Source organism: Glycine max, chromosome 2 (assembly GCF_000004515.6).
Source record: "Glycine max cultivar Williams 82 chromosome 2, Glycine_max_v4.0, whole genome shotgun sequence".
Classification (NCBI taxonomy): Eukaryota; Viridiplantae; Streptophyta; class Magnoliopsida; order Fabales; family Fabaceae; genus Glycine; species Glycine max.
Genome location: NC_016089.4, coordinates 40,731,912 through 40,744,091, shown reverse-complemented (window position 1 = coordinate 40,744,091; position 12,180 = coordinate 40,731,912). Strand labels below are relative to the sequence as shown.

At 35.2% G+C, this 12,180-nt stretch overlaps 3 protein-coding genes across 3 annotated transcripts; all 3 read right to left on the bottom strand.

Annotated features, from left to right (window-relative positions):
• Positions 1-1,249: 1,249 nt before the first annotated feature.
• Positions 1,250-4,182, bottom strand: LOC100305510 (uncharacterized). The gene is given in 5 exon segments (NM_001249466.2): positions 1,250-1,535; positions 1,666-1,740; positions 2,275-2,331; positions 2,411-2,533; positions 4,025-4,182. Coding segments are annotated over 5 exon segments (483 nt in total). The 5' UTR covers positions 4,148-4,182; the 3' UTR covers positions 1,250-1,430.
• Positions 4,183-5,549: 1,367 nt separating this feature from the next.
• Positions 5,550-6,257, bottom strand: LOC106797654 (N66 matrix protein-like). Its single transcript, XM_014772479.1, has 2 exons — positions 6,168-6,257; positions 5,550-5,798 (listed from the first exon to the last, which is right to left on the bottom strand). The coding sequence occupies exons 1-2, from the start codon at positions 6,255-6,257 to the stop codon at positions 5,550-5,552; spliced, it is 339 nt and encodes a 112-aa protein (XP_014627965.1).
• Positions 6,258-7,608: 1,351 nt separating this feature from the next.
• On the bottom strand, positions 7,609-11,156 carry LOC100787157 (probable LRR receptor-like serine/threonine-protein kinase At2g24230). Its single transcript, XM_003518171.5, has one exon. The coding sequence runs from the start codon at positions 10,372-10,374 to the stop codon at positions 7,810-7,812; it is 2,565 nt and encodes an 854-aa protein (XP_003518219.1). The 5' UTR covers positions 10,375-11,156; the 3' UTR covers positions 7,609-7,809.
• Between the last annotated feature and the right edge of the window lie 1,024 nt (positions 11,157-12,180).

Below are 12,180 nucleotides of genomic sequence, written 5' to 3'. Positions count from 1 at the left end.
TGTTCCAGGTATGTGCTATCACAGAATTTTGCAAGTGCTGGGAGATGGTCTAACATTTTGAGGATTACCAGGTTACTGCCATCAAGGTGTTAGAATAGGAAATACAACATATTTTAGCCGTTCAAAAGAAATGAAAGTATGGAACTGAATGAATTTCGTTGGCTACATTGTTTTGGTCGGAGTTATGATTAAAAAGATCATAATTGTCAAATCATACGGTGCAACATTTCCAAAAATGGAAATTGCAACAAATTTGTGAAGAATTAGATGTTGAAAAGAGGAGGCAAATTACAAAGACACCTCTTGAAGAAGGATATGTTAAGTAAAGGACCTATCCTAATTGTGCACCCGTGTAGCATTTTAGCAGCTAGTGCATCGTAGACACAACCTAAATTAGAAAAATTATATTTTTACTCATTTTTTATAATGTAAATACTACAATAAGAGAAAAAAAGTGTTATTTTTAATAACTTTTACGATTAGAAGAAAAATTATTGGAAAAAACTCAAGTCTTATATCGGCTAAAAATAAAACTTCCTAACTTTTGAGATTGAATTAGACTTAAACTCATATTCTAAGAATCTAAGATGGTATCAAAGCTTATTTAAGATTAATCCAAAAAGTCACCCACCGTTGTTACTCACGCACCAAGTCCAAGAAGTGTTGGACGTGAGGAGATGTGTTGGAAAAAACTCAAGTCTCATGTTCAAGATTAATAAAAAAGGACCACCTACCATTGTTGTTCAGGCACCAAGCCCAAGAAGTGTTGGACGTGAGGAGGTGTGTTGAAAAAAACTCAAGTCCCACATCGTTTAAAAATAAAACCAAGTTAGAATATATAAGTGAGGGACAACACTCACCCCTTGAGCTAGCTTTTGGAATTGAGTTAGGCCTAAACTCATAGAATTCTAAGAAAAATAAGTAAAAGAGAGAAAAAAAAAATGAGATGAGAAAGGTAATGAAAAAAAAATGAATAATAAGAAGATGCTGTAAAAATATATAAGAATATAATAACACCTCATATTATAGTTAAAGCCGTAAAATTTTACCATCTGATCCCAAATTAAGATGGCTAAATTCATCATATCAAATCTTTGGGCAATATCCGGTTAACCACGTGTTTCAGAAATTCAGTACAGTATTATTCAGTGCAGAGAACAAATAGGGTTATATATTAAACTCAACAAAAACAAATAATATGAGATGTTTATGAGAATTTCATCCACCCAAGACCGTTGTGTTCCTTAATTAATGGACAAAAGCTAAACTTAGCTCAATTTCTTCTATCCCAAGCATTTGAGTTTCAAGCACAGGCAAATTTCCATCTTATGAAGTTTATTTTGCACACATGTATCGGAGAATATACTACCTGTTAGCAACATAAGAAGAAAAAGCGTGCTATCAGCTATAGCTACAGCCATAGCATCATATTAATTTTTGGGACCGATGTCCTTCAGTGAACAGATCTGTTCTTCTCCCATTGCAGACATAACAGAAACCACAAGATCTTTTCCTTCAGAAAATCCATCTTTAATCTAAATACAAAAGCAAGCAAGCAAGTAGTCAATTAACTGGGAAGAGTTCATATGAGGCATAAAACCACAAATAAAAAATAAAACACATCAAACAAGGAAAGGAACTTTAAAAATGATTTCAACAAGACACCTGAGCAAGCAATGCCTCATCAGTAGGAAGCTTCAGATCATCCTTGGTATTTCCATTATCAGTCAACAGACTCACCTAAAAGAAACCCACGCCAATTGGTTAAGAATGCTTTGCTACTCTCAGAAAAATCACAATAATCTAACTGTTTTTTTCTTGCTGGATGCTTGCTTTTACACTACCAGTTAGAGTTATAATATAGCATTGTTTTACTTGTTTAAATAAACCAAGTTATATTTAGTCAACTTCACAAAAATATCATGTTGGAAGTGCGCCCAATGCCATTTTATCTTGGATTATAAACCCGAAAGGAGAAAACAAAACAAACAAATATTACTATCTTGAATTGAATGTAAAGGTTTTTGTTAGAAATTAAAAAAAGAAAAGAAAAGTAGAATCAATAGGAGATATTCGACTTTCTCCATGTTATGGAAGCGTGCCAGAAGACTATTTTTATCTTCTAAAGCAACCTTCAACAAAAGATAATCTCAGTTTTTAGAACATGGTATCCTCAGCTATGTAGTTGAGTATTAATTTCTCTTTTCATTTTACAAACCACAACATAATTGACTTCCATGACACCTCCAGTGTTGGAAGTAAAAGAAAACTTACAAAGCCGTCTTCAGAGATATCAATAAGCTGATAGTCAGTGCGATTCACATGTGGAACCTGCAAAAAGAGCAATTATGACTGAGAAATGCATCACAAGCAAATATTACATACATAGATGAATGCAGAATTGCATTACATCACAGTTGTGGGATGATGGAACAATATCTTCAAGCTTTTTCCCATTAAAAATATCAATTGCAACAAAGTGACACTTTGCATGTCCATGCTTGCCTGTCTTTGACGTAGAGACCTCTACAACCTGTCAAGATAAATCGACAAACAAACAAGGCAAAAAAATATGTTTACTTAACTGATTGTCTCAGATCATAATAACAGACAAATAGCATACAACGGCAACAAAAATCCTATCCCATTAGGTGAGGTTGGCAATAACAGACAAACAACAGAGCAATACTGAAAATATTTTGTCATCTGTGTTTCATGGATACATGTATGAGTTCCAGTACTAGTACAGGTATGGGAATACAACAAATATTCTAGAACCCAGGCATGGTTACTACAGCATATTATCATATAGAAAAATAACAACACAATCTATAAAATATTAAAATCATAACATAAATACAATGTTCATAAATCATAATATTCCAACTCAAGTAGCAAAAATATTTAAGAAAATACAAGTTTTGAAAGGATGGAAATTGCAGTTTGTTGTAATATTTAGCAACAAAGCAAACAAGGAAACAACTAAGCAACAAAACTGGGTGCCATGTATGAACTCATTTGTAGTATCCGTGTGACCACAATATAATTGTACCAAACACACACCCAATATGGGGTACGAAAACTATAGATTGTCATTAACTCATTATTGTCAAGTAACAAATTTCAGTAGTATCTGTTACATGTGTGTGTAGAAGAGAAACTGCAACAAACTCGGCAATTTATTGTGCTTCACAGGGATCAACAAATTGATAACAAGGTACAAATTGTTGGTTTGTCCTTGTACTTGTGATTATACAATAATACCTGTGGAAGAATACTTGTTGTGTGCGCGACAAAAATATTCAGAAAACATGCCACCAGGAGAGTGGGACAATGTAAAGGTACCACCACAGCCATCTTTAGACATTATAAAATTGACATTTTATGTTTTTTATTTAACATAAGGACAATGTCAAGCAAAGCAATAATGATAGACTCACACACTAAATGGTAGACTCACACCATAAAACACCAATAGTGAGATTTCCACACAAAAAAAATCTCTTGTTAAACCCTCATCAGCACCATCCATTCATCACTCTTTCTTACCTTCTCACTTTTTATTCCTCCACAACACTATAACGTGAATCATGTGAGTTGCACGCTATTTGCATCTATGACGAGATCAAATCAAAACAATTCATCTCATGTTTCAAGCTTTTCCGTTATTTCTACTTTCTACTTCCTTTTTAGCAACAGAAAAGAAACTGTTAACTTTCTTTCATAATTATTTTTTATACAAAACAACCTAAAAACCTACTATTCTCCCATCACTTTCATGCTATCCAAATTCTTTATGGTTTATTTATTTTTTTGAACCAAACAAAGCCTATCTGAGGAAATACCTAACTCATCGAATCTTAGGCAAACAATGGACGCTACATCGAAATTCCTCAGAAAAACGGTGAGTGGAGTTCGTATTCGATGCAATAGATAAGATCGCCGAGTGAAAATCACAATCAGAGAATCCACGCGAAAATAAAACGGTTATAATCGAAAAAAGCGAAGGAAACGATTAGAAAACCTTGCAAGGCCTGGATTTGATGACGATGTAGCCATTCTTGCGAATGGTACCAGCCTGCTGAGGATACGTCTTGGACGCTCCCGCATCCGCCTGAGAATCGAAGTGATGCTCTTCGTCCGACATGATTCACGCTTTTCTCTCTCTCTCTTTGCCTACGCAGAAAAAAAAAGAAACAAAAGAAGAAGAAGAAGAAGGAAGAAGAGTCACTCGTTACGGTGGTCCCGGTATTTTTATTATAATCCCCAGATTACCCTCGCCTCCTTCACTTTTATATATCCAATCTTCGCCGTTCGTTATCATTCATAGAATCAGAACTTGTTTAGGATTTCACTCTTATAAATTAAAAATAATAATTATTAATTACTAAATAAATGATTGATATTATTAAATATTTGTACTTTATTGTGAATGCGAGCATACTACATAATATTCTCCACTAATTTTATCGTAAAACAAATTCTTCAGTTAACCGTAACTATTTGATGCTTTCTGTTGCTTTATATTTGTCTATTTTTTAAAAAAGAAAAGTTTTCATTTATAAGGAAATACTCAAAATTCGTAACAATTAATCTTTACCAAATCCAGTTAGATTATTTCATGCATCTATCTACCAATGAGTTTGTTTAGATTAAAAAAACAATTTTAAGACAAGTACTTTTATATAATTATGTTTTTAAGAATTAGATATGATTTATTTTTTAAAATAAATAAAAAATTATTTTTTAAGCATAATTAGTTTAGACAAACATGCTAAAAAATATAAAATTATTTATTTTTATTAAAATAAGTATTTATTTCAACAAATAAATTTAAACAAACACATTTTATATTTAGTGCAATCAGCATTGAATCCAAACTTAAAAATCAGGATTCACAAGGTTTTTTTTTTAATAAGAAATGTCCACCATCCATTTTTATCATTAAGAATCGAAAACATTATCTAGAGGGTTATAATAACACACAAGTTTGACTCCATCAACAGAGAGCCAGACCCCTTTAGTAGTGACACTCACTCTCTCTAACATTCTTTCATGGCAAAAAGATTATTAGAGAAACAGTCTCCATGTAAGGCTGCAAAATACCAAGAGGAAAAAAACTCCATTGGATTTGGACCACACTGTGAATGTCATCATCTCTTGTCATTAGCCATAGGTGGGCGAAAGGGCCGAACCCCATATAATTCTCTGGGTGATCGCATCTTTTTGTTTCTCCTGCAGTAAAACTAAAACATACATATACCTAAGGCCAATAAGGGCAAACATATTCTATTGAGCATTCCTTCCACTTCAAAATAATTGAAATTTCAACAAGAAAAGACTAAAACGCAAACTTAGGTCCCGTTGGACATAGTTGAAAGTTTCAGATTTTTATTTTTAAATACAATTTTTTAAACAAAACGTGTTTGATAAAAATGAACTAAATTAATTTTTAACCCAATTTCAAAACAGTTTTACATTCATTATAAAAAAAAAACATTTTGTGAATTTGATTTTTAATTTTAAAAAGCACATTCTAACCATCATCATCATAACACCACCACCCTTGGCATCCTATCATTATTGTTGTCTCCACTACCACTATCATCGTCACAACCACTATTGCCTCTATCATTCTCTCGCCATCGCACCTCGCCTTTATTGCATTCACCACCACCACCACTATCACTATTGTTGTCATTTTCATTGTCATCGTTATCACTATTCCACCTCTCACCATTGTCGTTGTCACCACCACTATTATTGTCACTACCACCATCACCGTTCCACCACTGTTGCTATCATCATTTTGTCATTGTTGTCACCGTTGTCATTGTTCCACCACCACCCATAATTTTAAAACCCGAACCGGTGATTGACTTAGTCAAGACATTGAATCATTGGACCAATAGTCGAAACAGTGAGTCACTGATTGACTCACATGACCCAGTCTTCATTAGAAAAAAATAAATTTTTATACCCAACCTTAATTAACGCGTATAACCAACGCATTTTCTCCCTTGGGCGTGACATGGCCTTGGTTAGTAGGTCACCAGTTTAATCACAAATTCAATCTAATAGACAACCTAACTTGGTTAGACCTCGAGGTCGCAATCAAGTTGATCCGATCGACTGAGTCGGGTCGGGTTTTAAGACACTAGCATCACCATTTCATCACTACTATCATCATCGTCACCACCATTGCTATCACTATTCCATCCCACCACCATTCCACTGACACCACCACTATAGAGCATCGTCACTCTCACTCCGCTACCTTTGTCACGTCATTATTTTATAATAAAATGAGATAAGATAAAACGATTGAGTCATTTTATTTATCTTTAATTTGTAATATTTTTTTAAAAATAAAAAATAAACCAAAATTTAAAACTATAATTTATTTTAGTTTTTAAAAATTTTAAAACTAAAAAGGAGAAACCAGCCAAGGAGAGTTAGTTAATTAGTTTATCGCAAAGTTGCAAACTTTCGATCTTCCATGACACACCCATATAAAAATGAGCTTGAGCCCTGAGGCATATCATATGAAAGAAAAATGGGGTGAGGTGGGAGTGAATTGATCATCTCTAGTTTTGTCATTTTAATTCATCACATAATTTAAAATTTAATAATGGCTATAAATTAACTAATACACCATTTAACCACTTTTAAACCTCACTACATGTTTAAGGTGAAAAAAGGTGCATTGGTGGGTGCTGGCCAACCAAACCAAAATGATCGACCATCCAAAATTATTTGCAATCATATCATGCTTCCATTGTTCCGCACATGCTGGGTGTTTCGGGTTAACTAAACTAATAAATAAACAAACACATTATTTTTTACATTAAATAATCATATAAAATATTCGTGGCACATAATAATTTATGTTTTTAGTTGATTTGGTCTGACTAATGTATATGTTAGACAAAATAGTTTCAAGTACTGCCCTCTACTCCAATTCCAACGTCACTGCTCTTTCTCATTCACCCGCGGTTTTAGTTGTTTCTTCACTCCCCTTTCAACAACATCAAAGATTCAAACATATTTGTTTTTGGCTGGATACTGCTTAGTAATTATATAAAGGTGCATAATTGCATAAAATGAAATAAAATCAATCATACAATCGAATGATAAAACAATGTGTATCAAATTATAATTATATAAATGAGCAACTGTATACGTTGTTCTTTTTTGTGTGTGAAATATTGCAGCAACAAGGTTTAAAACACCGTTAACACTTGCCTTAGTTTATAGAGAAGTTTATTTACTTTTATGTTCTTATAAGTATTTACGAAAAAGTTAATCCACCTCCTATTTTTCTTTTCACGTTCAAAAACACATGGTAGACTAGAGGCTAATTATTATCGCATTTTTCTTTGTGATGGTTTTGCCGTTCCGGTTCCTGCATCCCCTGGCTTGCCTTCAACTCTGCGTATCTCTGACAAAGATTTACAGTAAGATCATTTACTTGTAAAATCAGCATGTGTTTCTAACATTTACAAATAGTGAGTGTCTCCAACGGTACCTAATTTCCACAGGCGTTTACTTTTATAGAGGAAGATATAACTAAATTTACAAAAAAGTAAAGTAAACTGCAGCAACATGTGATAGTGCAAAGATCACGTCTAGCTGTATATTCATCATCAAAGTTTTGTTTATCTACCAGAAGTGGTGGGGGGGAAAAATGAAAAGAGATCAATATTCAAGAACTCATAACTGCTTTACATTTTCTCCAAGGTAGCATGAGAAGCTCTCAAGTAGAAAAATCAAAGAGAAATTAAAAACAAAAATGAAATAACATGGTCACTAACTAGCAGTAGGTTCAATATCCTTTAGAAGTCCAACTATCTGTTGCATGCTTGGTCGCTTGAAGGGAAGGTCAGCAGTGCAAAGATAACCAATCTTAAGAGCCTCTTCCATTTGTTCATCTGGTCCTGTGTCGTGAATTTTCGGATCGATAGCTCTTGAAGCTTGGTTCTTTCTTACAAGTCCTCTCACCCAACTTACCAAAGTTGCTTCTTTATCATCAGGGTAATCATCTCCAACTGGCATCTTTCCAGTCACTAGCTCAAAGAGCACCACCCCAAAACAGTACACATCAGATTTTGGTGTTGGAGTGTCCAATTCTGGTCGAGTAAACTCTGGTGGAACATAACCAGGCGAGCCACGCACAATTTCATCATCCAAGCCACTTCCAAAAATCTTGGCCAACCCAGAATCAGACAACCTTGGCTCCAAGTCATAGTCTAAATAGACACTGCTAGCCTTAACAGCTCTGTGGATTATTGGAGGTGAGCAACCATGATGCAAAAAGGCCAATGCTCGAGCCGTGCCAAGGGCGATTTTGTGGCGAAATCTCCAAGATGTGAGTAGCCCTTCAGAGCCAGCATTTTGAATACCATTGTTGTCGGCTTCTTCCCATGCGTCTGTGCTCCAATCATCTGTGCTTTGTACCCCAAGTGGCAAGTCATAAAGCAGGTTTTGCAAGTTACCATTCTCCATGTAATCATATATGGCAATTCTCTGGTCCCCAGCTACACAATATCCAGTTAAAGGAACAAGGTTGGGGTGCTTGATTCTACCAAGAAATTCTAGCTCTCTTGCAGCCTCTTCATCGGTCAATGTAGAACCAACAACCAAAACCTTAACCGCCACATGAACGCCACCAAGCAGAAAGCCTCTATAGACCGGCCCAAATTTTCCTTCAGCCAAAAGGGTGCCCCTATCAAAATTTGAAGTTGCAGCCAAGAGGTCTGCAAATGTGATATTCAACAAAGGCTTCTCAAAGATTACTACTGGGACTGATGTTGCTTGCTTAATATCAGCTACCCAAGTTGTTGAATCAGTCTGGAATGAAAAGGGACCTGAAATGTTTTGCTCTTCTTTGTATGAAGTTTGCTTGAATTCCCACATTTTTGTTTTCCTTCTGAAACCAAATGCTAAAAACAGAAGGCCAGCAAGCACAAAGATCATTGAGAAGCTTAATGCCAGGGCTAGCTTCATTCCCTTGTTTCCAGTGTCTCTCCTTTTGAAGAGTCGTGGATTTGCAGCAATTGGACAACTGTTCAATGATCCAAAGAATGCTGTTGTCAGGATCTCAGGTTTGATTTCAGAAGCACAGAGGATTAGGTTATTATAAGAGAAGTTGTACTTCTCCATCCATGGGAGTTTCTCCAAGACAGATGGAGGGACTGCTCCAGTCAAATTGTTGTTTGAAAGGTCAAGGACTTGGAGGTGTTCATTCCTCAGCAAGGGAATTTTCCCACTAAGATGATTCATAGAAAGATCAAGTGCACTCAAATTACTCATTTGTAAGATTTCATCAGGAATTTCACCAACAAGGCTAGTTTTGGACAAGTTCAGATATTCCAATTTCAGGAGAATTTCAATTTGTGGGAATTTCTGTTTGGTAAATCTATTGTGTGCAAGATTAATGTGTTTTAAATTCAGGGACTCATTCAAATTTTGAAAAAAATCCCCACTAAGATTATTCTCTGACAAATCAAGGTAAACTAAATGAGACCAATTGTAACTACTAAAGTTGTGTAGTACCTGTGGAATGTGACCTTGAAATTGGTTTCTGCTAAGGTCCAGAACCTCCAATCTTCCCTGAAACACATCCACAATAGAACCCTGAAACGAATTCCCTGATATGTTGAGATTCACAATGGACTTTAACCCAGAAATATCTGAAACATGACCATACATATTATTCCCAGAAAGGTTCAAGACCCTAAGTTTAGGAAAAGCAGCGCCAAAACCTTCTGGAAGTGTTCCATTCAGCTGATTTGAAGAAACATCAATTGAAACTAGAGACTGGCACTTGAGAATCCCAGAAGGTATGCTGTGTGCAAACCTGTTGTGGTCAAGTTTGAGGACCCTCAGACTCAGCAGTGAGCTAACAGCTTCAGGAATTTCCTCTGAGAAATTGTTGCTGGACAAGTCAATGCTTTCTAGCAAACCAAAGTTGCCAATGTTGTTAGTCAATGAGCCAGAAATCTGATTGGAGGACAGGTTAAGGCTCTTGAGAGAGCTTAAACTCCAGAAATCTGAAGGCAAGCCAGTGATTTTGTTGTGGCTAAGATCCAAAGATTGAAGTTTGCTTAGCTTGCCAATGGTGTTGTCAGGCATAGTGCCAGAAAGGTCCATACCAGAAAAGACTAAGTCAACAATATGTTCTCCATTGGCATCACAAGAAACCCCTTGCCATGAACAGACAGAAGCAGAGAAGTTGTAGCCTTGGGAAGATGCTAAACCCATCTTCTTCAAGAACTCAGACACAAAGAATTCATCAGTATTCGGTTGCTGAGATGCCAAATGCTTGAATAAGAGAGCCAAAACCAGAACAGAACCAAACACTCCCAACCCCATGAAGGAGTGTTATCTGATACTTGCAAAAGATGCAAACCACCACAGGAAAATATCCCCTTAGAACTTCAAAACCATATCATGAAGTATAGAATGTTTTACTATAAGAAAAATCTCTCAGCTAGGGAAACAATGTTTTTTTTACTGCATGATATAGCATAGAAGGACACAGTGGTTGAGAAAGTAAAAGTACACAGCACAAGCTTATAAAAACTAATGGTACTTTTTAAAGACAAAATAAAGTCACTGTGATGTAATATGAGATTGTGGACTATAACAAGAGAATGTGAGCAAGTTTGTCTGGATGTGAGGATCCCCGAAAGGCAACAAAAAGAAGGATAAATAAAGAAACAACCGATGCAAGAAGCAAACTATTGGCTTTGTCTAGACTCAAGGTTGTGGAAAAGCTGTGATGCTACGGTTCTGTGGCAGCACTTTTTGTGTAGAAACTGAATTTTCAAGAGGGGCTTTCCCCCCCCTTCAAAAGAGGCAGCGACAGCGCAACATGCAGTGCTGTGTTTACTGAGAAAGAAAGGGTGAATAGTGCAGTGTTTCAGCAGCATAAATGGGAAGGAACTGAACTCATTGAGGGTGACGGTTGGTGATGGTGGTGAATATATCACAGATGACAGATTTATTGGTGTGAATTAAATGATTCTTTGTTGAGTGTGTGAGGGTGTTGATCACCATTTTTTTTTTTTTGGATAAAAGAAAGAAAGATAAGTCTCTTTTGAATTTTGATATAATAATTATACAAGGAAAAAATGAGCACGTATCATTTCTTGTTTTTTTTTTTTACTCTTTTTGAGAACAAATTTTTTGATATAATGGTGTAAAATTGTTTTATATTATTAGTGTATAGACATTAATTTTTTTTACCTCTCCCATATTATCATTAAATGAGTGATTGAATTATCTTATTTAAAAATTACTCATAATTAAAATTTTAATGAAAGAATTTAAAACATAATTTTCTTAGGCTTAATATGAAGCTAATTGGCTAGACATTTATTAAATTAGCACAAATATTTAGAATTATATATTTCTAAATTAACTTTTAATTAGAAATTTTGGGTCCTTTCAAGTTTCACCCTCAAACAACTTGACTTGTACCAAGAAATAATCCAACTGCGGTTCAGGGGAAACGGTGTGACCCCTATTGTGTGTTGTCTTCCTGTCCTCGATTTTCTATCTCTCTTTTCATGAAAGTTGATGATCTTTGTTGTGCAATTAATGTTGTTGGTACTAGGAAAGTAAGAAATAATCCAACTGTAAATCGTGGTCTCACAACACAACCCACCCTCCAGTCCCCCCCAAAAATTAAATAATTGTAGATGATGGTCACTTCAATGGGTTAGCTAGATTTCTTGTTGGAATAAAGAGTACTTTTTTAACTTTGAAACATAGAAAATAGTTCCCTTCTACACCATTTTCCTAAAGTGAGTGTTTTTTATTACTCCTTTTCCCACCTTAATTTATGCTCACGAGGTTGCCAATTACATAATGCGGGCCATTCTCAATGTAAGGCTCTAGGAACAGTGGCAGTAGCCAAGAATCTACCATGTGGACACCATTCTTCACTTGAAAACAATAATCCATTTCAATTTGGGTATTGAGCCCTTCGGCTAGTTTGTCTCATCACGTGAAGCAATGGAAAGGACCAATATTTATCTCTTTGCCAATAATAGGGTGCAGTTTATTTTAGTGGTATAATCTTAGCAAAAGCTTATATCTAACATTTTTTTATATTTTTTATATTTTCACTTGAATTTCTTAATTCTTTTAATTTTCATCTTCTTTACCTCCAAT